Source organism: Papaver somniferum, chromosome 1 (genome assembly GCF_003573695.1).
Source record: "Papaver somniferum cultivar HN1 chromosome 1, ASM357369v1, whole genome shotgun sequence".
Lineage (NCBI taxonomy): Eukaryota > Viridiplantae > Streptophyta > Magnoliopsida > Ranunculales > Papaveraceae > Papaver > Papaver somniferum.
In genome coordinates, this window is record NC_039358.1 from 211366099 (window position 1) to 211391385 (window position 25287).

The following is a 25287-nucleotide window of genomic DNA, read 5'->3' on the forward strand; positions in this document are numbered from 1 at the left end:
GTTTCGTATGCACATAGACGATGAATTTATTAGGTGACTTGGGAGCATTTTATAAAGACATGATGTTTTCAGTTAGACATGGCCAGAAAGCAAGACTGAAGCGCGGTTTTGAACACCTTTGTTATCACTGATAACTACCTGACGTCTACTGCATGCATTAACCACCATGCCGGCCTAACCTAGATCGCAAATCTTATCTGTGAAATCTTATTTAATAATGAATTAAATTAAAACTACTTTTTGGACAACAATTTGAGATGTAAAAGTAGATACCACATCAAGAACTCTTTTTGGGTCAACTAAAAGCCTTTACCGTAGTATAAAACTACTGGATCCATTATCCTGAAATTCACTTATACTTAGAGTCCAAAAAAAATGGAACACATACTCAAAATAACATGATAAGCTGCAATTAGTAAGGCATAATTGAAGCAGCAGCTAGTCACCTGTTTCCTTCCATCCATCCTGGAAAAGGTTCCTTGTAAGTACTTCCAATGACACTCGGACGTATTATGGCTACAGGTATATCCCCTCTCATACTGTTGATCATCATTTCTCTCATGGCCTTCGTGAGCACATATGTGTCCTGCCAATCGCCCTGTTAAAATGACAAACCAACTTCCGGTTAAGAATGAGCATTATTAAAGAAAGTTAAAACCTCTAAGTGTAATATGAACTCAAACTTGTATTTTCTTGAGATGATGGAAAGGAGATTTTGTAAGCAGAGAAGAAAAAAACAACAACCTGTATTACCTTTCTAAACCCAATTCAAAATTTCTTGGAAAGTCTCTTTTGAATGCAAAGCCAACTTCATTTCAGCTTCAATATCTAGCAAGGGTGGAGCTCTTGCATGGGTATTAGATGTGAGTTGTTCCCTTGCTAGCCTATCCCCGATGGAAAATGGTTCTGCCAAGATTCTACCTTGTCTTTGTCCGTTAAAATAGGTTGTCAATGAAATGAAGAATACATCTATATTAGTAAATTATATTTCAAACTCTAAAATATGAAATGAAGAATACATCTATATTAGTAAATTATATTTCAAACTCTAAAATTCACGAATTATGAATCTAAATCGTATATTAAGTTTGTTTTGATTGGTAACTTGTATTCTTACCAGTTGATACTTGCAAGAACAGTTGAAGTTTCTTGCACCTTTTTGCGAAGTCATAAGTCGAAAAGTCCTCTAAGTGTTCATATTCATAGCAACATCGTACCTGCAATCATGAAACTACCTGTGTGAGAGAATACAATGCATGTGTCGGTGTATGTGGCTTGCCTAAGCTTTCTGATACTCGGTCCTTTTCTTGAGATGTATTGCTCATGTTCCTAACATTTGGAAAACCATAATAAGTTCTGCATTTGAAACATCCGCCACCATCACCACAGCTGACCACCAACAACAAACACACTAACGTGCAAAAACAGACATACACATTAATTCAAAGCATATGAATTCTGAAAAAACCTGAAAAATTTACAGACCCAGAAACAATCTTTCACCAATTTCCGTCAAGATTCAGTTCAAGTAAATTAAAGATAGCAAATTAAAGATGATCAACGCAATCCTTGCCTGACATTCACAGTTCCCAGTTCTAGATTTAGTTTCCTATGAACATAAGTGCATCAGCCTGTGTAAATGGACAACCTAATCGTGCGATTCAACTCTGGATTTTAATCTCAAACCTCAATTCAAAATCCCTGAGATTTCAATTTTTTCAGAAAAATCGATTTGGGGATTTTGCAATTGAGTTACAAATGAAATCGAGTAATTGTCCTTCAACAGACAACCCAATAATCTGATTCAACTCTGGATTTCAATTGAAATCTCAAACTTCAATTCAAAATCCCCAAGTTTTCAATTTTTTGAGACAAATCGATTTGGGGATTTTGCAATTAGTTTGAGCTAAAATCAAGTAATTGTTCTCTAACCTAGCTTGGGAATCAAGTGATATTGTAAACTATATGGTTCAATGAAATTACGATCAATTGAGAGCGAAATTCAGAATCAGCAGATCGAGTTCTTCTTGTTTTCTTCGACGGATTTTTGGAGAAAAGACACAACAAATAACCAAATACCCTTTGGTTGGTAAGAAATGACGAAAAACTAAAGAAGAGGAGGAAAAATATGGAGGGGTAACGTGGTCATTTAACTGTGAACAGTAGAAAAACACCTCTTTTCTTTCCCAGTTTAATTGGGGCCATTGGAATTAATCGGGGGCCATACACTAGAGGACAAAAAAGGTCACCAGAACCTAATTTGGGTCACCCCTTATAAAAATATTTTTTAATGGCTAAAATGCCCCTAAATGATTGCTGTTAAAATTTAATTAATTAGTGATAATCTTAATTAATTAGAGTTTAAACTTTTTTTTCCAGATTTTTTTTCTGCAATTTTTAGACTAACTTTTTTTTTCTGCCCAGATAGTATGAAAAATCGTCAAGGTATTAAAAATTTTCATTGACGATCCTCAACAGTTGTTAATGTTTAGACTGTTTATGTGACGACTCTAAACTGTCGAAGATTCATTAATGACGGAAATGTACGACAGTTTTGGGTCGTCATAAAAATGATCAATTCCGTGACGACTCTTTGGAAGGGTCGTTACTGTTTTGGTTACGCATTTGACGACTTAAATAGTCGTTAATGTTTTAGAAATGTCGTTATAGACTGTCGTTGATCTCTAAAAAGAGTCGTTAGTGTATGACAGTTTAGAGTCGTTATTGTTTTGATCATGATGTATATGACGACCCTAAACTGTCGTTAATGTCGGTGAAGCGTCGTTAATGAAGGTCGTTACTTGAAAAAAAAAATATTAATCAAGGATAAAATAGTATATTCATCTTCCGATTTTTACACCCCTAAAAAATTTCGGGAGCAAACAAAATTCCATGACCGCTAATTGGAAGTTATGGCACCAATTAAACTAGATTTTCTTTATATTAGTAAGATTTGCCTTTAATCTTATTTTGCAAATTTCTTTCACAAATCGTTCCAAAACTACCTCATATAAAATCTGAATTAAATAAAGTAGTTACATGGCTTCATTGTATACTCACAAATTTGAATATGGAAAGATTAAGTTATTGGCTTATTGTTTATAAGAATCTTACACAAAATCTATAAGTCAGGGGTATAACAATTTTAGTTTCAGTATTTCATCCTCCTAATGAAAACACATGAATTATTCCATCATATCAGATCTCCTGCTCCAACAAAATACCCTAAAATAGTTCTGTAATTGGACATTAAGAAAGCATATGATAGTTTGGATTGAGGATTCGTTGAAGCTGCTCTGAGGAATTTAGGATTTCCGGCTAAGTTTATTGGATATATTATGACTTGCATAACAATTGCAACGTATGGGATCAAAATCAATTGCACAACGAAAGGAAATATCAAACCGACGAGAAGATTGCGCCAAGGCGATCCTCTTTCACCTTATATCTTCGTTTTATGTGCTGAGGTTTTATCCACCAATCTGGGAAAGCTGGAATCACAAGGCAAACTTGAAGGCTTGCGAATCTCGAAAAAAGGTCCACCAATTCTCTATCTAATGTACGCAGATGATTTGTTAATCACTTGCAGGGCCAAACCAGATACTTGAATAGCGCTTCAACAAATTTTGCACTCCTACGGTACATCTGCAGGCCAAGAAATCAATAACAGCAAGTCCTACATCATCCATCATCCAAATCTCTGGCCCAACACAATGCTTGAATTAGAAACTACCATCCAAATTAAAACTTCAACAGATCCAAACAAATACTTGGGAGTAACATTCAAGCAAGGAAGGAATTCAACACATATGCATGTAGAGTTAATGGAACGAATACAAAGGAAGGCACAGGGATGGATCACCAAATGTGTCAATCAAGTAGGCAGAATTATACTCATCAACACATCTCTCACACCAACAACTAACCATGTGATGCAAACTAAGCTACTACCAGCTCATGTGCATAAGAAAATGGAGAGAATTACACAGAGTTTTTTTTTTTGGGTCATGATATCCAAACAAGGAAAATACATCCAATTGGCTGGGATAAGGTGACAAAAACTAGGAAAGATGGAGTCCTGGGCATTCGAAGAGTCACAATGAGGCGCTACTTCTCAAGAGAGTGTGGCACATGTAACATAACCATCAATCAATTTGGAAGAAAATGTGTGAGGACAGATACTTACACAACCATCCAATGCTGTAGAAACAACAAAACAGTCCTAACCATCAAGCAGCAAGCCCATACTGGAAGAATTTATCTAACATAGCTTTTGTTTTGCAGGAAAAATGTTTCAAACAAATTGGAGATGGCCAAACAAAAAATATCTTTGCAAATTGGATTCATCAACAAACCACACCCATCATCACTTCTTTACCTCATCAAACAACCGTAGCATCTCTCATCCATCCAACCTCCAACTCATGGAACCACCGAATAATATTTGAGTCATTCGACATCATTACATCCTAGAACATCATCAACATTCACTTACCCAGACATCCAACTCAGGATAAATTCATTTGGCTGTATGACAAAAATGGAGAATACACTGCAAAATCGAGTTACAAAATCATCACCACTTCAATCAACCAAAACCTTCCAAACCAACCAACCACATCCATCAACCCGGTGGACTACAATCAAATTTGGAAACTTTATGCTCCACCGAAAATAAGATTTTTATCATGGAAAGTTTCTCTAGGAGGATTTCCAACCTTTGACAAACTCCATCACATCAAACTCACACCCACAAACCTATGCCCGATTTGTAACAATCATTGAGAAACCGAACAACACTTTCTTTTCGAATGTACCCAAGCTACTCAGGTGTGAAACCTTATCATTCATCACCTCCCTAGAAGTCCAAATAATTCATCAACAACAACACCCATTAAACCAAATAACATCAATCAAGTACTCGATAGCAGATTATCAGTAACAACAAAAGGCACCTTCGGCTATACACTTTGGCATCTCTGGATCGCAAGGAATTCACAAGTCTATCAAAGGAAGAAACTCTCCATTGAAAAAATAAAAGATATAGTTCTCACAATGGTTGCAGAGTATGACTGGGAACAACAACATATAATTCCATATAGCCCCAATCAACAACCTCAGAAGATAAAGAAGACTAGATACAGAGACTCAACAATCATGGTAGGATGGAAGGCTCCAGAAGCACAATGGATAAAAATCAACCTATACGGAGCAGCTAAAGGTCATCCAGGACCAGCAGGAGCAGGGTGCGTATGCAGAACACATACAAGTTAAGTAGTTATAGCATTAGCAACAGCTCTAGGAAACACAACAACTTAATGGCAGAGACATGGGGTTTACTACTAGAAACAAGGATAGCCAGGAAACAAATGTCGCACAAAATTTGGTTCGAAGCAGACTCGTTGTCTCTAGTGCAAATGATAAACATTGACAGAGGTGGTACACCTTGGTACTTAACAGGACTGCTACAAGAAATTAATAAACTGATGACAGAGATGCCACATGTAAAATTCACACATGACTATCGAGAAGCTAATCAGGTGGCGGACAGGCTAACAAATGAGGCGATCGAACATCAACAACAACATCCTACTACATCGGCAACAAGAATTTGGGACAACAATTGTCCATTTTTTATTTCCAATATTGTAAACGATGATAGAAACGGGGTGAAAACTGCCCGCACTATACGTACTTTAATACTTTAAATTTCAATCTAAAAAGGTCCCCCTTTAAATAGGGGGTTCCCAGTTCAAAAAAACAAAGAAAAAGAAAAACTTTATCATCATACACAGGGTTGGAGTTGCCAAGCCCAATCGTAATTATTTAGGAAAGATTTTTTGGGGACCATGGTTTTTTTTTGGGGGACCATGGTTTTATTTTGGAAAGGCATTAGAAGTAATTTTAGGTCACCCCATATCTAGTTATTTATTTAATACCTAATCTACACTCTTAATTAATTTTAGGTTATGATTAGTGAATGATTTAGTTAAAAACAATTAGTGAGATTAAATAAAAAGATGAGTTTATTATTAGTTGAGTAGAATTATTGAGAGAGTAGAGTTAGAGAAGATGAAGGAGAAAAACATGGAAAATAAATTCTTTTTCCAATTCACTAAGTTTGAGTATTCAAATGATGAAAACTCATCTGATTCTTCATCTCCATCCTCTCCTAGAATATTTGTTAATCTTCAAAATGATCCGGATTTGAACAGGATTTTGAACAGTTCGGTTACTTTATATGAAGAACAAGTAACCGAACTCATCTGAAGCTGTAGTTCGGTTTCCCCGTGAGATGAAAAAGTAACCGAACTCATCTGAAAGTGTAGTTCGGTTACTTGTTACAAACACGCAGGTTACCGAACTCTCAAATAATAGAATTTCTAGGAGTTACGGCATTATGTTCGGTTGGTTCTCAACTAACCAAACTTTGGTGTACAAAGTTCGGTTGGTTCGCAAACTGCATGCAATTTTGATCTAACCGAACTTTACGTAATATAAGAGTATATAAGTTTACAAAGTTCGGTTCTTTCGCAAACTTCAACCTAACAGCTAACCAACCGAACTCTGAGTTCGGTTTCTGCGACAAAATTGTGAAGTTACCGAACTTAACAAACAAAAAAAATGTGAAGTTCCAGCGTCTATTGGCTAAGTTCGGTTACTTTGTAGTTTTAAAAGTTTTTGCGAACAAACCGAACTCTATTGGCTAAGTTCGGTTATTTTGGTACTCAACATAGTGGCCACAATAACACAGTTCGGTTAGATCGGATTTGTTTTTTTTTCAGTTCTAAGGGTGGAGTTCGGTTACTTTGTAGTTTTAAATTTTTTTGCAAAACAACCGAACAGAGAGTTCGGTGACTTAGTTTTAAATCCAATAGAACCGAACTGTTCATCGTGTTCTTCATTTTCAAGAAGTTCGGTTAGTAAAATAGGATTTTTTGGAAAAATCGGCCTAACCGAACATGGCTCTGTAACTCCTACTAAAACCCTATTTTGATGATTTTTATTCGATTGAATCAATCAAAATCAAATTAAAGTGAAGGGTTTGTTGGAAAATACCTCCAGATTGGTCCCATGGCAGAATCAGGTTGCGGCTGACGTCTTTTATACTCGATAAAATTATTATGTAACCTAACTTAATTGTGATTGCATTGATGTTGTTATATTTCTTAAATAGGCGGTGGCGGTGGTGGTGGGAGGAGGTGGTGGTGGTAATCGGTGGTTGGTGGTGGTGATAATCGGAGGTGGTGGTGGTAATCGGCGGTGGTGGGCGGTGGTGGTGGTAATCGGTGGTTGGTGGTGGTGATAATCGGAGGTGGTGGTGGTGGTAATCGGCGGTGGTGGGCGGAGGTGGTGGTTATTAGGTTGGTTTTAAATTAAATTAGGTTAAGGATAGGTTAGTCATTTCAACGTTTTAGGACATCCCTTATCACTATAGAGAAGGTGGCCTAATAAAACCATGGTCCCCTCAAAAAAACCATGGTCCCTAAAAAATCATTCTTATTTTGGATTCTTTGGGTATTAGTAGACTTCCAAGCCCATTTGCACCCCGTAGCGAATAACATATTTTCCATATAAAATTATAAACCTATAATCCACGCTAAAACTAGCACCCGTTAAAAGTGATACTTCCACCATAACATATTTTCCATATAAGATTCAAGGTCCCCGCCCCATATCCGGACCGTTGCTTCCATATTATAAGGGTTTCGACTTTTATGCAAGAATTTGTGTCGAATTTTATACTTCTACCACTTAGTCGAGCTTTCTTACATTTATTATATTCTTGATCGTTCTTGTATATTCATCACTTTCGTTTATTTGTTGTGATCAGACATATTCTTTGATCGTTCTTGTATCGAAAGGACAAAGTAGAAAAACTAAGAAATCATTTAAAGATTCTTTTTTCACCTTAAGATGAATTTCTGAATTTAAAATTTTAGAATGCATTATTCTTATGTTATTATTTTTGTTTGCTTCATATTTAAGTTTTGATAATTTATGTATTAACTCCGTGTTACGGGTAACCCATGTAAAACCCGCCCCAAACGGGTATTCCCCATACCCGCCCCGCCCCAATTAATGTGGGTAACGGGGCGGATATGGATATTTTTTTCACAAACGGGGCTGTGACTGGGATCGGCAATACCCGCCCCACCCCAATTTATGTGGGTAATGGGGCGGGTATGGGTATTTTTTTCACGAACGGGGCAGCGATTGGGATTGACAATACCCGTCCCATGACCATCCCTAGCTAAAATGTAAATGAAAAAGTGATAGTAATATTATTATTTTTTGCAGAAATAAAGGTTGGCTTCAAATTTTGTGGTAAGAATAGTGGATTTGCCCCAATGGCCTATGCTTTTTAAAAAACGAGCTCTAAATCAGTATATGGGTCGATGGTACTATTATTTTTGTTTGTTTTCGAAATGTATAATCCAAATTCGTTCCTGTTAGATGAAAAAAGCATCCAGAGCCAAGCAAAGCAAAACAAAACACTAGATTTACGGGTATTGTTTCTTTTAAGCCTTTGAATAAACTAGAAGGGATTTATGCAGTTACGTACTATCACTAAATCATCTTGTTATATATGCATCGCCGCGAATCAGGTATTAACATGCCAACAGTACCTCAACCGTGAAGAACAAATACCCTTTACCTTAATCATGTGCAAAAGATACCTTTTATGATCTCTCTCGGGATGCACCTCATGGAATGCAGCTAGTCCTTCTTCCAGAAATCCTTGGACTGGTAATGAATGCGCACGCAATGCCAAATGCATCTCACAATTTGTTCTTGGGTTTCACGAAAAATATTTTGGTGGACTCTTGGTTGAATGAACGTTCAGGAGTAAATTTATGAGCAGCCACTAAATTGTTGGCAATGCCAACTTGGCATCGGGCTGGTCCAGCTGTCCTTCAAGGCTGAATAGAAGGGACAAAACTGTAATAATACGGAAACGAAAAGGGATTCAAATTATGGCCATAAACCGTTAACAGTATCACTTTCCATAAACTATATGAAGTAGAAGAGAAGTACTTCTAATACGAGGAAAACTCTTTTCAGCATCTGGTTGCATGCAGTTAGTATCTTCGAATTCCAATCAAACTCCGTCAAAAACTTGGGCACAAAGAAAGAGCTCGGAAACGAAGTACTTTTATAACTAATTTTGGGCTATACATATAAGGAATCTTATTGGTGGGCTTAAGGTATAAAATATAAATTAATTAGGCTAGAAAAAAAGGTTCCTTGTTCAACAATCTATCGTTCACTCTCTAGTCTTCAGAAAACTCAATCTTCTCTCTTTCAAACCCTAGAAAAAAGAACTGTCAATTCAATTTACTTTCTCTGTTTTCTCTTTTATCTGCCATTACGTACTTCTATTACTCCTCTGATCTAGTAAAGGATTGGATTTCATGATGGGGAGATTTGATAATCTACCTGAAGAGATCATGTTAGAGATGTTGACTAGGTTACCAACTGAATCTGTCCTGCACTGCAAATTGGTTTGCAAATCTTGGAAGGATATTGTTCGTCTTCCATTGTTCTGTCAGTTGCATTTAACTCATCTTAATTCTGCTGATAAGGGTTTTATTATCCGGACTTGTAGTCCAGATTTATTTTATTATGCTGAGTATGATGAAAATTGTCACGAGAAACCCTTTAGTAGAGAAAAAGAGATGTGTTTATATACTCCAGTTGGATTTAAAAATTGTTCTTTTATTGGTTCATGCAATGGCTTAATGTGCTTCAATACATGGATTAACGACCATCGTGGACCTTTTATCTGTAATCCAATCACCGGAGAATATGTTATCCTTCCAGATTCTCAAGGAAAGCACTTATGGAGTGGGTTTGGTTGTAGTTCTTCCACCAATGAGTACAAGGTTGTTAGGATACACGAGTCTTGGAAAAATATATTGCTCAAGCATATTCTCACAATAATACTCTAGTTTCATTAAAAGTGTTAGGAGAGAAGTATACAAATACAATGGGATTTAGTGAAAGAGCCGGTTCAAGTAATGAAACAGGAAACACTGATAAACTGAAGAAGTCGCAAAACAAAGTACAAAAAAGAAGATCCGGATGATCATTTCAAAACTGATGTGGCAGAGAGAGGTAAGTATTTTCTATTTACCAAAAATAAAAAAGAAAAGAAAAAAAACGAGTTAATTCTTTAATTCTTACTGCCTTTGGATGTACCGACGGTTCAGATGGAAAACAAAACTAAAAGTAAGTCAAACGTTTCCTATTCAGTTTCTTATTCTTCTTCCTAAACCAAATCTAGGGTTTCTTCGTCTTCCTAAAAGAAAGGGTGTTCCTTTATATACCCCTAAAAACGCTAACGGTACCCTCTACAGTTAGTTATGGCAGTTATAAGTTAGTTAACATAAAGATTTTCTAATTTTTTTAAATTTTGTTTAACCGTACCCCTCTTTACATAATAGCCATATATAGCAGAATATATAGTATCGACAAAAATGAATGAATCCCCGTATATGCGAACAAATAAAATCTTTCTTCCAGAATAATTATAAGATTTAATTTTATTAGATCATTAGATGATATATACTATATGTCATGGAAGAACATACAGAAACCCCAGATAACTCCACTATGGAATCGTTAGAATCCCGTTTGGAATGTTTGGGGATCGAACCATATCGTCATGAGGTATGATTTAATTACTTTTTCTAAGATAATAGTGTTTTGAAATCATCTTTTAAGTTGTGCAACTGAAGTCATTTCTTCCCTTCAAAAATGATGTTCTAGACCCAATGGAAACTAAGATCTTAGTTACTCTGTATATGCATTTAACATATAGGCATAATTTTCTACAGGGATCGTCGTCGTATATCGAAAACCATTATGAATCTACTGGTCTAGTGGAGACTGATCTTGAAAAGCCTCAACCAATATCTCCTCTAGCACAAGAGTCTTGTGATTTGATGGATGAATTCTCTACTGATGAGGTACGGTTTCAATTATCTAATGGATTTTAGATTACCATTAAAGATAATTCTTTGCAAATAAATAACTATATATACTACTGCAGGTATTTGCGAGTCGTGAAGAGGTTATTAAATGGTGTCACGACAAGGAAACAGAGACAAAAACAGTAGTTATTATTAGGAAGTCCAAGAAAAAATCAAAAATACAGGGCTCTTTCATTGTAATGGCGTGTGAAAGATTTGGGGAGTATAAAAGTGTTAACAGAAGTGTTGAAAAAAGTGCGGTAACACGACGTCTGAGGAGAAAACCGAGGACGACTGGAACAAAAAATATGTAAATGTCCTTTTCGGCTAAGAGCTACATGTTTTGATGGAACGAATTGGCGATTACGGGTTTTAAATGGCGAACACAATCATCTGCCTTATGAAACACTAACCAGCCATTCTTTTTCAGGTAGGTTAAATCCTGCTGAAAAAGATTTGTGCATTTCTTTTTCCGTTGGTGGAGTGAAGCCCGCTTTAATTCTATCTACGCTAAAGAGACAAAATAAGAAAAATGTTTCAACAGCACGAATAGTATACAATGCCAAGTCCAAATTCAGGACGAAAGTAATGGAAGGGCGAACAAAGATGCAAAAATTGTTGCAATTGTTAGACGAACATCATTATGTGACATCTAACCGGAGAGAAGACAGCTCGGGAAGAGTTTTGGAGTTGTTTTGGTCACATCTAGATGGTTCAAGGCTTGCACAATGTTTCCCCACGATTCTGTTACTAGATTGTACTTACAAAACGAATCGATGGGGTATGCCGTTGTTTCATGCTGTGGGTGTGACATCTACCACACAAAGCTTCACTATTGCGTATTGCTTTATGTCTTCGGAGAAGACGGAGAATTATATTTGGGCTCTAGAGCGGTTAAGGAAGTTGTACTCTCCTAATCATCTTCCATCGGTGGTTGTCACAGATGATGATATACGACTACAGAATGCTGTAAGTTTAATCTTCCTTAAAGCTACGCGACTTTTATGCACATTCCACATCTCCTGTAATGTGTCAAAACATTTTGACAAGGATATACCCAGTGAGGAAACAAAATATCTATAAAACATCAAAAAAGATTGGAAGAATGTCTGGAGGTCCGCAAACCATGCAATGTATGAGATTGATTTGACTTACTTTCTCAAGACTTGGAGCATGAAATATCCTACCACAGTAAGTTATTTGCGTAAACAATGGTTGGCTCGTAAAGAACAGTTCGTTCATGCATGGACAAATAATATTTTACACTTGGGTATTACCACAACAAATCGAGCTGAAAGCGAACATGCAGCATTAAAAAAAATTCTTCAATGCTCCACTGGTGATTTTCTCAAATGTTGGCAAGATATGGGCAACCAATGGATAACAAGCGTTATCAATATCCAAGCTTCATTAGAGAAAAGTAAAACCGTCGCGATACACGCATATAACCAAAGCCCGGTTACAAAGAGATTTGTGTATAAAGTGTCTCATGCTGGCTTGCAGTTGATTAGTGTGGAACTAACTAATATGGGTGAAAGTCGTTTTGGGGGAAATGCTTGTGTGTCATCCGGAAAACTCATGGGTTACCATGTGTTTGTGAAATCGTCAACAACCATAAGAATTGTAATCCTATTTCTATAGATTCTATACATGACCATTGGAAGCAACTTTCTATGGTTCCTGTACATGAAAAGGTGGCAGAAATTTTCGTCTGGGAAGATCAGAATGAAATATGAAGCTTGCACAGAGTTGCAAAAGCATTTTATGTTGGAAATGCTGATAGAGATTGCAGATCCGGGTAAAACAAATATGCAAGAACCTAAAGAAAAATTTGCAAGCAGGGGTCGTCCAACTATTGCACAAACAGAAGCACAAAAGAAGAGAGATGCATCTACAAAGAGGGATCTTTCTGATTGGGAAAGACCATCTACCGGAAAGGCTTCTGCAGCAGCATCAAAGAAAGTGCAGCCACGAAAGAAGGCAATGAAATCTCATGTAGTGGGTGATGAGTTCAATAGTATTGACTTGCCGGATCTGAATGCACCACCAGATTTGAACGAAGTAGCAGAAAATGGTGTTCTTCCCAGTAAAACAATGTCGAAAAGGAAGAAAGCACAATGTACAAACGAGCCTAAACAAAGAAGGAAGTATACGAAAAAGATCAAGACAAACAGTCCGGATATATCGTATGACGACGAGTACTTGCAACATATGGTTAGAGGAATAAATCTTTATAATCCAAAGATTCTGACTGATGTTGTGGAGAGGCTGGAAAATGTTGCACCTGATGGGCATTGTGGATTTCGAGCTTGTGCCGAAATGTTGGGGTTGAGTGCTGATGATGGATGGAAGACTGTCAAGATAGAAATGGAGCGAGAACTGACCATGTACCCAGACATGTACGTACCTATAATTGATGGAATGACGGAATACAACAGTATACTCCGCACTATCCAATATAAACAACCCATTGCAACCCGTAGGTACTGGATGGTTTTTGCCCGACATGGGATATATTTTTGCCTCTGCATTCAAATGTATTTTCTCATCGTATTCGAATATGGGATGCGCAACATGGTTACCGTTGAGGACCCAACCTCCAGAAGATTTCAAGGTTGTGACGATTTTCAATCTCGACAACGAACACTTCGTTAAGGCAATATTGAAACCGGGTGCTTCCTTACCACATGTTCTCAACGGATGGAATTCTATATGCACCGAGGAGGCTCTATTGTGGACTCCACACATGGAAATGCTGCATCGAGGATGGGAAAATATCGAGCAAAAACAACCTGGGCAAGGTTTGCATGTTATAGAGGACATAGACCTCGACGAGAATTTGCAGGTTATAGAGGACATAGACCTCGATGAGCCTTTAATATTGTAAGTGAACTTATGTTATTTCTTACTTTTTGATGCTGCATTTGAAATTTGTGGGGCTTATATTTCTTTTAACAGTGACATGATTATATGTTTACTACTGTACATACACACTAAGTAATGAAAGAAGCGTGAAATCTTGGTGGAGCTTGGCCAGGTGTAGCTAAGACAGGAGATGAATTTGCTGATGGAGTTGCAGTTGGTCTTGTGCTTAAATTTTCAGAAAACTTGTTCTTTCATGTTCATTCATGTTGGCTTTGTTGGATTCCTTCTACTTTTCTTCCTTATTTTGGATTACACTAGGATTATTGGAGATTGTCGCTCTCATTTCTATTTATTATTCTCTTTGTTTGAAAGAAGTTAAACACTCCCTGACATCAGTTTGGAAAACTATATATACGTTTCTGTTCTTGGATTATTTTTGCTTCTGTTATTGGTTTTTTTTATATGAAAGAAAATAGAGAATGAAGAAGAAAGAAAGCTTGTTCTTTTGATATGTGTTTGTTGGCAGTGTGCCCAACACTTAAATTTTTAATCGGCCAATGAATAACGTGCACGCGAAGAAGAATCTGGTAATTGGGATGAATCACAACTTGTTCTGGTTTCCATCACAAGATAAACTTATTGTTGTTCAATGAGGACTTTACTAAAAAAAATCCCATCCATCATCACTATTAATCGATCAAAAACAAATAAATTTTATGATGAGTTTCACTGATGGACTTCGTATGGTTGATGAGATGAATCTCACGAGTCTTCACCAAAAACCCTAGCGACCCAGTGTGGAAGATAGAATATACTGTGTATATAATTGTGAATGAAAAGATATCAGTAGTTTATCGGGGGTACGCAAAAATTTTTTTTGATGGGGTAGATAGATTACCTCGGAGGGTAGGCAGATAAAGGGGTACTGTTAGTGTTTTTAGGGGTATATAAAGGAGTACCCAAAAGAAATCTAGGTGTTCTGCTATAAGAAACCGTTATCTTCGAATCTTCGAAAAGAAACAAGTTTTGTGATGGTAGTTCCATAGATCACTACCATTTTATCTCAAAGTTACGAACAAGGCAAACTTAAAAACCCAACTATTTAATTATTGTATAAGAGTTTTTGAATGCCAAAATCATCGTTTGATACAAATCGTATTTTATGGAGTGTCTACAGTTGTTGTTTCTCTTCTATTAGATTTGGTAAGCATTCTAATCAGGAATTTTAATAATTTTAAAACAATAGCTTATATAATTGATGCGTGTTCATGTTCACAGAAGTTTTTATATCGTAAACTTGTGTCACGTTTATAATACATCTAATCTGAGTTTAAGTGTAGATGATGCTGAAAAGGAAACAGTCGAGGTACTCGCGGCAGAGGAAATAGAGGTCGGGGGACTCGGTCGAGGCACTCATGGAAATGCCCGTCAAATGAGTAATAGTGCTTCTACTTTTTCTCCTCTTGGCATGTACATGCCTGTTCCTGCCGGAGCACAATATATCAACCCTCATTGTGTGAGTAGTTTGAATTCCCACTATTATACTCTTTTCTGTTGCTATATTTTCTATACTTTTAGTTTCCCCTCTAACAAATGTAGTTTTTGTATCATTCTAAAGCCAAATATGAGGACAACCGACAACATATACGTTCATTACGAGATTAGAGAACCAGATTCCTTCCTAGAACAATTAATGGTAAAAAAAAATTTGCGTCATCTGAAAGTTGTTAAGTATACTCTTATGAAAATTTAAATCTTAATAATGTCATTTGTTCTGTAGTAGCAGGCGCAGACCCCTGGAATAGCACCATGGCAGTACTATGGAGGAATTAATAATATTGGAGCAGCCTGTAATAGCACCATGCTAAACTATGGAGGAATTAATAATTTTTGAGCAGCATGTACATACCCCTGTAATAGCACCATGGAGTGCTATGGAGGAATCAATAATTTTGGAGCAGCATATAAGACCATCGCCTACATGATCGAGCTTTCATTCCAACTGCATCGCAGACACCTTCTAGTGAGGGGTTTATCCAAAGGCGGAGTTAGATTTTATGGGGGTGTGTATCTTGTTATATTTTCATTTGGTTTTAGGTTAATTATGTGTAGCTTCTTTATTAATATTATGTGTATGGCTATTTTGAATCATTATTCCTGCATCATCAAGTCTGGAAAATGCGATACTACATACTAAATCATGCTTTTATGAAGAAATTTAATTCATGTACGTGCAGCATAAGGCTGGAACATTGAATCTGTTATTTGCGGTAGGTTTGCATAGTCTGCAACACCAGTAAGTGGAGAGTAAGATAAAGACGTGCTTGTGCAATCGACATAATCCGTCTACTCAATATTATCTATTGTATTATACTAAAATTCATTTCATCAAAGAAAAAATATATTTACAGATCCATAAATTTACAGATTATGTGAGTAGCTTTAATGAGTTTGCAGGTTACACGTGCAAATTAACAACAAAACTAGCCAAACTGCCAATCCTTTCTTAGGTTACATTAGATTTACTGAGGTTTTGAGACAGCAGCAAAGACACCTCCAATAAGAAAATCGCCTTGCAAAACTGGCCAATCCTTTCTAAGCTGGTGCTTGTACAAATACGGTGAGGCACTTGGGTTTGCCAAAGATAGATGTCGGCTAACTTGACATGTGTGGAATGCCCTGTCGGTGTTTGCATAAGCATAACGCCTTTGGTACATAGCACCTAGTGAACTAACACCCTGCGAAAGGCTGGAACCAAGACGGAACTGGACGTCATGGAATTGAGGCTTTTCACCCTACATGTTTTCTGGAAGGAAAACAAAACTGGTCAGGTATACACAACACGCAATATCATTAACTGTAGCTATCCATAGATGAAATACTCCATCGAACAAAATGATTGTGTCCAACTAAGAAGAAGCTAATAAACAAGCATAAATAGCTTCGCTCTAAATAACGAATAAATATCAAGAACATTGAGCCATAACTAGGCACCAGGCAAATAAGAATTTGAGGATGATAAACTACCTAATTAATTAAGAACATGTGAGAAATATCAAACCAAAAAGATGATTTGATATCCAAAGTGAGAATCACAATGAATTTGACAGACTCCAAACAACTTGCAATGGGTTAAAATTAAAGCCACAAAATGTCATCAAGAGAAAAATTTTAATAAAACCTAGCAACATAACATGTTAAATAATCGAAAACTGTAGTAGTTATTTCATTTGTGCACAGATCAAAACCGAAAGAGATATAAAACCAAACCGGGACAAACTTCATCAGCTAAAAATAACATAAAACTTCGTAATTTTTATAGTTCGCCGAACTCATAAATGATCAGCAACACAGCTATGTCGCTTAAAGTAGATCATAATTATCAATTCTCTAAGCATCTAGGCGTAGATCTTGTAAATAAGTCCGTAACATATCAAAATACCAGAAATCTATGATTTAATCATGTTAAGCATAAAGATTAAACCACAGAAACGACAGATCTATAAGCAAAACTAAGAAAAATAAAACAATTGTAGATAAGGTAATCACTACTAAGAAATTATGTGAGATCTAAAATCTCTCAACTGAACCTAAACAGAAATGATACACTATTTGAATCTAATTAATAAAACTAGAAGTAAATCAATAGATGATTACTCGAAGAGATTGAAATGAAGATTAATGGGATTTAACGATTTTTACCTGAGATGTAGAATTAGGTTTTCAACATTGCTTCTCTTCTCTGGCTGCTCGAAAACAAGAATAACAGGAAATTAGAGACAAAGATAGTGGTGACTTTGGAAGTACCGATACAGAACTCATCTGAACCGTAGGGTATATCCAACGGAGATAGAATTAAAAAATTTTCTTTCATTTTCCTGGTGACGGAATAAATAAAAAGATTTTTACCTCTCTCCACCACATAACATCACGGGCAATCTGCTGTCAAGAGGCTGTTCAAGTATCAAAATCGCCTCAACCGTGAAGAACAAATACCCTTTACCTTAATCATGTGCAAAAGGTACCTTTTATGATCTCTCTCGGGATGCACCTCATGGAATGCAGCTAGTCCTTTTTCCAGAAATCCTTGGACTGGTAATGAATGCGCACGCAATGCCAAATGCATCTCACAATTTGTTCTTGGGTTTCACGAAAAATATTTTGGTGGACTCTTGGCTGAATGAACGTTCAGGAGTAAATTTATGAGCATCCACTAAATTGTTGGCAATGCCAACTTGGCATCGGGCTGGTCCAGCTGTCCTTCAAGGCTGAATAGAAGGGACAAAACTGTAATAATACGGAAACGAAAAGGGATTCAAATTATGGCCATAAACCGTTAACAGTAGCACTTTCCATAAACTATATGAAGTAGAAGAGAAGTACTTCTAATACGAGGAAAACTCTTTTCAGCATCTGGTTGCATGCAGTTAGTATCTTCGAATTCCAATCAAACTCCGTCAAAAACTTGGGCACAAAGAAAGAGCTCGGAAACGAAGTACTTTTATAACTAATTTTGGGCTATACATATAAGGAATCTTATTGGTGGGCTTAAGGTATAAAATATAAATTAATTAGGCTAGAAAAAAAGGTTCCTTGTTCAACAATCTATCGTTCACTCTCTAGTCTTCAAAAAACTCAATCTTCTCTCTTTCAAACCCTAAAAAAAAGAACTGTCAATTCAATTTACTTTCTCTGTTTTCTCTTTTATCTGCCATTACGTACTTCTATTACTCCTCTGATCTAGTAAAGGATTGGATTTCATGATGGGGAGATTTGACAATCTACCAGAAGAGATCATGTTAGAGATATTGACTAGGTTACCAACTGAATCTGTCCTGCACTACAAATTGGTTTGCAAATCTTGGAAGGATATTGTTCGTCTTCTATTGTTCTGTCAGTTGCACTTAACTCATCTTAATTCTGCTGATAAGGGTTTTATTATCCGGACTCGTAGTCCAGATTTATTTTATTATGCTGAGTATGATGAAAATTGTCACGAGAAACCCTTTAGTAGAGAAAAAGAGATGTGTTTATATACTCCAGTTGGATTTAAAAATTGTTCTTTTATTGGTTCATGCAATGGCTTAATGTGCTTCAATACATGGATTAACGACCATTGTGGACCTTTTATCTGTAATCCAATCACCGGAGAATATGTTATCCTTCCAGATTCTCAAGGAAAGCACTTATGGAGTGGGTTTGGTTGTAGTTCTTCCACCAATGAGTACAAGGTTGTTAGGATACACGAGTCTTGGAAAAATATATTGCTCAAGCATATTCTCACAAGAATACTCTAGTTTCATTAAAAGTGTTAGGAGAGAAGTATACAAATACAATGGGATTTAGTGAAAGAGCCGGTTCAAGTGATGAAACAGGAAACACTCATAAACTGAAGAAGTTGCAAAACAAAGTACAAAAAAGAAGATCCGGATGATCATTTCAAAACTGAGATCTCTAGGTAAGTGTAATGATAATTACCCTCATTAAAATTTTCATCATTTTGATTACAAGGGATCTTTTCAGAATCTAATTACTTAACAATATGTGCTGATATTATATCATTTTCTATTATATTAAAAAAATAAAATAATAAAAAAATAAAATATTACTCTTGTAGTGTTTTGTTGCTATAATTTTCGTGCATTTTGTGATGTAGTCTTAGTTAAGATTGTAGTGCTAACTTTATTGGACTTATGGGAAAAGAGAGCTTTTCCTGTAGTCCCAGTCTTCTAACTTTATTATATATTCTATTCTTATTCTCAGCTGATAGCCTTATTACTGTTGTCATTTCGAGATTTAGTGCGTGATTTTGAGTTGCCGAATTAGGAATACGACAGGAGTGTTAACTATCAATAAATGTAACAAAAACTGTTGGCTCTAGCAGGCAGAATCTTGTTACTGTGTGCAAAGGGAACGATGCTGTTCTAAAAGAGTTGAAGACCGTAAGAGTCTGGCTAGAAGCTACTCGAAAAGATCCTTTTTTCCTTTCAGATACAACTGCCAGACATGGAAATCAAACTGCCAAGTGATATATTGGTGTCTAAGTGGCCTTCAATTTTTTTACTTGGCATTACAATCTTGCATCTCCTTTAAATTTTTAACCTAGCCTCCTCTAATTTTGTACACATGAAATTGAAAACTGGTTAATAAACCAAATGGTAAATTGGATGTGTACTGACTAACTAAATATGTATGGAGTCTCCAATTTACTAGTCACACTTCAGGTTGTTTTAGTAGGTGTTTATGGTGAAAACCAACCGTTGTTTAGCTCATGGAATTGACAATGTTATGCGTAAAATTTTATGACCGAAATTAAAGTTAGATTACCCTTTTTGTGTTTGGATTGTTATATCTCTTAATTTTGTTAATAGAAAAACGAAATCTAATGTCATGGCCTCATGGGTGCATCTTTCGGGGTCTGACGAAATCTATGTTGCAAATTTTTCCTGGTTATAGAAAGGTGCATCTCTTGGGGTCTGTTGTAACTTGTAATTATGTTTCATTAGCACTTGTTGTGTGTTTTAGTTTTCTGAAGCCATTAAGTTTGTAATAGAATTTTATTTTGACAAAGGTAAAGCTGAGACAGCCCAGCCCGCCAACACCATCTGCAATTACTAGACCTCCTCCTCTCTAGATATCCTGTTTATTTGAGCTTTCTGATTGCTTTGATATATCTGTTGAGTACTGGATTTTCATGGAAAGTGACAAGTCTTCAAGTCCTCCTATTCAATTTGTTCACATTTACCAGTTCATGCTTCTAAAACCTTTGCATCTAGAATGCAAGAAACCATAGACAAATCAATTGTTGACTTTGAAGCTTACATCTGTAATCTTGCAACTCATCTAGTGCGGAAGTTTACCAGCACTGTGATCAAGATTACTACCTAATGGCGATGTTTCTTTATAAGTTCTCCTTGTATGAGGTTCTTTGATGCTTTCCTTGTGTGGTTCTGTTCAATATCAAGTAGAAATTTCAGAAATTGAGTCTTTTATTCAAATGCTTGGATTTAGTGTTTTGAGATTAGTCCTTCAAGTTCTGAGAGAATTAGTGTTCCAATTTTTAATACTACATCATCAGTGGTTCAGTTCTTGTTTGACAAGTGATGCAATTTTTCGCTGTTTCTGGGTTGAGATGTGTAAATAAGGAATATTTGTTAATTGCATTTCCAAGTGTTGTTATACTTCGGTAACTGCAGCATTTCCACATTTGCAAGTTTATTTCCTACAATCTGTGCGCAGAGTAGTGTGCATGTTATCTTTGTCCCAGCAGTTGATCTTGTAGTGCTTGGATGACAGTGTGTGACGCTCTGGCATTATAGTTTGTGAAAAATCATCACAGCACTGTTGGCGTTTGATATTTTGGCTTCACTGAAGCATCTTAATGGTCTACAATGGTGTTGAATACTTGAATGTGGATGCTGTGCGTGTCTTATAGAGTTCCATTTCTTGCCTTTCTCATTTGCACTTGTCATCCAGCTGAGACTGTTTCTCATGGGCAAATTTCTTTGGCAGTGGAAAGATTTTGTTGTCATCTCAAGTATAATAAAAGATTTTAACGTATGAACAAAATCTTGAGTTGAAAATGCAAGAGAAACTAAAATCTAGTCTAGTTGGCGGCTCTAAAACTAGCAATGTTGTGGCATCGGGCTGGTCTACCTTCTGAGAGGAAAGGCGCTTTAACGTCCGAAATAAAAGTGACAAAACAAGGGCTTCAAAATTTGGTTCATATAAACCGTTAGAAGCAGCTTTCCATGAACAATCTGAAGAAGTACTTCTAAAACGAGGAGGATTCCATTTAGCAGCTGTACTGGCTGCAGTAGTTATGTTCTTCGAATCAAACTCTGAACAACCAAAAACTTGGGCTCAAAGAAGGAAATAGCTCAAGTTTGGAAATCCTGTTTCTATGTGGACTCCAAATAGCAATACTTGAATTTTATAAATAAGGGTTTGTACAATGCAGTGTTCATTCTATTCTCTAGCTTAGCAATAGAAAAAACTCTCTGAAAAAAAAGTATGGAAGTTAATGGCGAGGGCAAGAAGATTGAATTGAGTCCCGTGAGCAGTAAATTGAGGTGGGATACAATACTTGCGTTTATAACGAGTTCAGATGCTGATGATGCTTTCTTCAAGAGAATAACAGCGGAAAAGGAAAAAAGAAGAGGAGAAAATAAAGATGAAGAATACGAAGATAAACAGATTCTTAAATTTAAGAAGATGGGTTTGAGTAATTCTCTTGAAGGCGTGCAGTGTTTTGTTGAAAGGGAGATGGAAAGAATAATGATGAAAGTTGAGGAAGAAGAAGGATTCATTCCCTTGAAGACGCATATTCCAAAAAGGAAAAGAACAATGCCCAGTGAGGAGGAAGAGAAGAAGCATACCACCACGGTTCCTGATTACATTCAAAAGACAACTACTACTACTACCATTCAATGTTTTCAAGGGAGTGGGAGTTCTTCTACATCAGCGAAGCATCAAGAAGAACACCGCATAATAAAAATCCGTAAACCTAAGATAGATCGTCTGTATCTACTGCATAAGCAGATAGCGAACAAGTTGAAAAAACCACGCCCGGTACCAGCACCAGCACCAGCAACATCACCAGAACGGAAGAAGAAAAACGTTCGCAGGGGGGTTCAGGCTGCAAAGTTGCCGCCAGTACCGCAACCGATTCCTGGTAACATAAAAGAAGCAATCGATGAAGGTTTTGGTACAAATATAACGTGGTTATCGGAGAAAGTTCTGTACCAGAGTGACATTAAAAAAGACCAGAACAGGCTGTTTCTGCCAACTGATTGTTATGCCTTGTTAAATAGCATCATGACAGACGATGAAAAGAGGGCATATGTTGTGACAAAGGAAAGTCACAAGGGATTGAAAACTAGAGTGATTGATTCAAAGCTAAATGTTAGGGATATGGATTTTAAGTGCTGGCCTAGTCTTCGACAAATCGTTTTTACAGGTAGCTGGAATAAACTGGTTGCCTGCTTGGCGTTAGTTCCTGGAGATACGGTGCAGATCTGGTGTTTCCGTGTACCTGCTGGTCCAGATATGAAACTATGCTTCGCCATAAACATTGTCAGACCACCACCAGCACCAGAACCAGATATGGATGAAATGTAATTTTTATATAGTATATAGTTATCTTCTTACTATCGTTTTCGTTGATCTGCTTTTTACTTATCCGCAATATTATTATACCGGAGATTGAAAATCTTTATTTGTACTTCTTATTTTTATTTTATCTGAAATTTGGCGGATTATAACTCCTTGTTGGCAATTACTTTTGTTAACTGGGACTTTCAGTTTTAACCCTGTATATTGAAAACAGACGACAAACAAATTACATTGAATACCATCAACCTTGCTTTTAACAAAAATCAACATTTGGTATGCACCCGTCAGCTTTCGGTTGGTCTGTCAGAAATTTGTGCATCTCATAAATTTCTTTAGACTGCAGATGCTTATATCCTCAACAACAAACTTGTGAATCTGGGTGTACTTAACTATTGGATTTTCCTATGCCGCTGTCCTACTAATCTTACTAAACGCCTGTATAAGAGATGCACTTGAAGTTTGTTCTGGACAGTGGATCTTCGCGCCTAGGGAGCCTTCCACAACATGTAAGCATATGAGCTTATTGCTTGGGGGCACGCTTTGGTTCATCTTTTTTTCTTTTCGTCACTCTCTGGTCTCCAAAAATCGAACCCCATTTCTTCTCCTTCAAACCCTAGAATAGAAAAATAAATTGTCAATTCAATTTACTCTCTGTCGTCTCTTCGATCTGCTACTACTTACCGTTACTCTTCTGATCTAATCAAGGATTCGATTTCGTTATGGGGAGATTTGACAATCTACCAAAAGAGATCATACTTGAGATATTGACTAGGTTACCCACTGAATCGGTATTGCGAACCTTGGAGAGATATTGTTCGTCTTCCATCCTTTGCTGAAATGCATTTAGCTCGTCGCGGATGATGATTCTGGTAAGTTCGGTTTTATTATCTTGAGTCGTGAACAAGTTTCCAAAATTTTATTATACTGAGTATGATTCAAATTGTCACGAGACACCAGCCTTTAGAGGAACGAGAATGGATTCAAACCCTCCAGTTAGACATTGTTATATTGTTGGTTCATGCAATGGCTTAATATGCTTCAATTCATGGCTTATAGACGAAAATGGTAAAGTACATGATGGACCTACTTATATCTGTAATCTAATCACTAGAGAATATATTATCCTTCCTGATTTTGGAAGAAAGTTCTTGTCGTGGACTGGGTTTGGTTGTAGTTCTCCTACCAATGAGTACAAGGTTGTTAGGATAGACGTGTCTAGGGAAGACCCAAATGTTCGAATTGTGCAGGTATACACTCTTGGCAGTGGATGGAGAACTGTGGGAAAGATGGACAACAAGAATATGAAACAGGTTGGGAAATGTACAGGTTGGCCATGTACTATATCAACTTTCAGTTTTCATTTAAGAAGATTAGATTGTTGTAGTTGTTCTGTGGTCTGCATGAAAGTAGCCAGCATGGAACTGCAAAAAAAAGAAGAAATTAGAAAATTCATAAACCTTCTGTCTAATAGATGTCTCCGAGCTAGAATTCTCTTGTAACAGTTTAGATGTGAAATAAAATTTTGGATGTACCACAAAGCTCTATGTGTCATTTTTTATCTGAACTGTCAAGTGTTCTCACCTCGTTGGCTGATGGATACATCATCATTAGAAGATGTCTGTGAATACCTGCTTGGTATGGTATATCCCTTGGTACTTCATTGTGGGTCTAGTAGCTAGTCTTCTGACGTTTGGCTCATTTGTTGATTTGCTAGCTGTTTGATCCAACTGCACGAAAATTTCATGTGTAATGTGATTGTTGGAGTGTCATTGTTTTTTCTCTTACTGTTTCATTGTTTTTCTGGGCGTTGATCATTGAGTGTGTTTGAGTTTTCCTCTTTTTTTCATAGCCTTACTTGTTTGTTGGTTGGTTATGCATATTTTCTCAAAGCTGATTTTATTTGGCATTGCAGCACCATTTTCTGAAACAGATGCTGCTTTAACTGAGAGATAAGCCAGAACATTCTACTCAGTATTGTATAATGCTCAAAACTGACGATCCAAGGAGGCAAAAAGCTGGATAGGAGGAGTGAAAAGAGAATTTGTGGTCACATGTAAGATGACCGGCGATACGTCATGGTATTAGTATTATCCTGACACCTTAATTGGAAAGCTTTATTTGTACTTTTTTTTTAACTGCAGTTTGGGGGGATTATAACTTCTTGTTTGGGAAAGTATTTCTGCTAAATGGGATTTCTTGTTTATTTAAATGAGGGTGACTCTCTAGCAGCAGACCAACAACCCATATCGTGCATGCCATGTTTGGCATTGTTCTGGCAGATGTGTTGCCACATCTTTTCCATCCCGTAGATGCATATATTGTTAATCGTGAA

The 25287-nt window shown here is 36.7% G+C and overlaps 1 protein-coding gene and 2 long non-coding RNA genes across 3 annotated transcripts; 1 reads left to right on the top strand and 2 right to left on the bottom strand.

Moving 5' to 3' along the window:
- Positions 1-210: 210 nt before the first annotated feature.
- Positions 211-2058, bottom strand: LOC113315158. The gene is made up of 3 exons (XR_003342788.1): positions 1118-2058; positions 754-926; positions 211-598 (listed from the first exon to the last, which is right to left on the bottom strand). It is a non-coding gene; the product is annotated as an uncharacterized LOC113315158 (long non-coding RNA).
- Positions 2059-10581: 8523 nt separating this feature from the next.
- On the top strand, positions 10582-15735 carry LOC113359576. The gene is made up of 10 exons (XM_026603188.1): positions 10582-10674; positions 10842-10973; positions 11057-11231; positions 11407-11945; positions 12480-12568; positions 12671-13413; positions 13460-13859; positions 15120-15357; positions 15460-15537; positions 15628-15735. The coding sequence occupies exons 1-10, from the start codon at positions 10582-10584 to the stop codon at positions 15733-15735; spliced, it is 2595 nt and encodes an 864-aa protein (XP_026458973.1).
- Positions 15736-16197: 462 nt separating this feature from the next.
- On the bottom strand, positions 16198-17959 carry LOC113336207. The gene is made up of 3 exons (XR_003353649.1): positions 17751-17959; positions 17544-17587; positions 16198-16647 (listed from the first exon to the last, which is right to left on the bottom strand). It is a non-coding gene; the product is annotated as an uncharacterized LOC113336207 (long non-coding RNA).
- Between the last annotated feature and the right edge of the window lie 7328 nt (positions 17960-25287).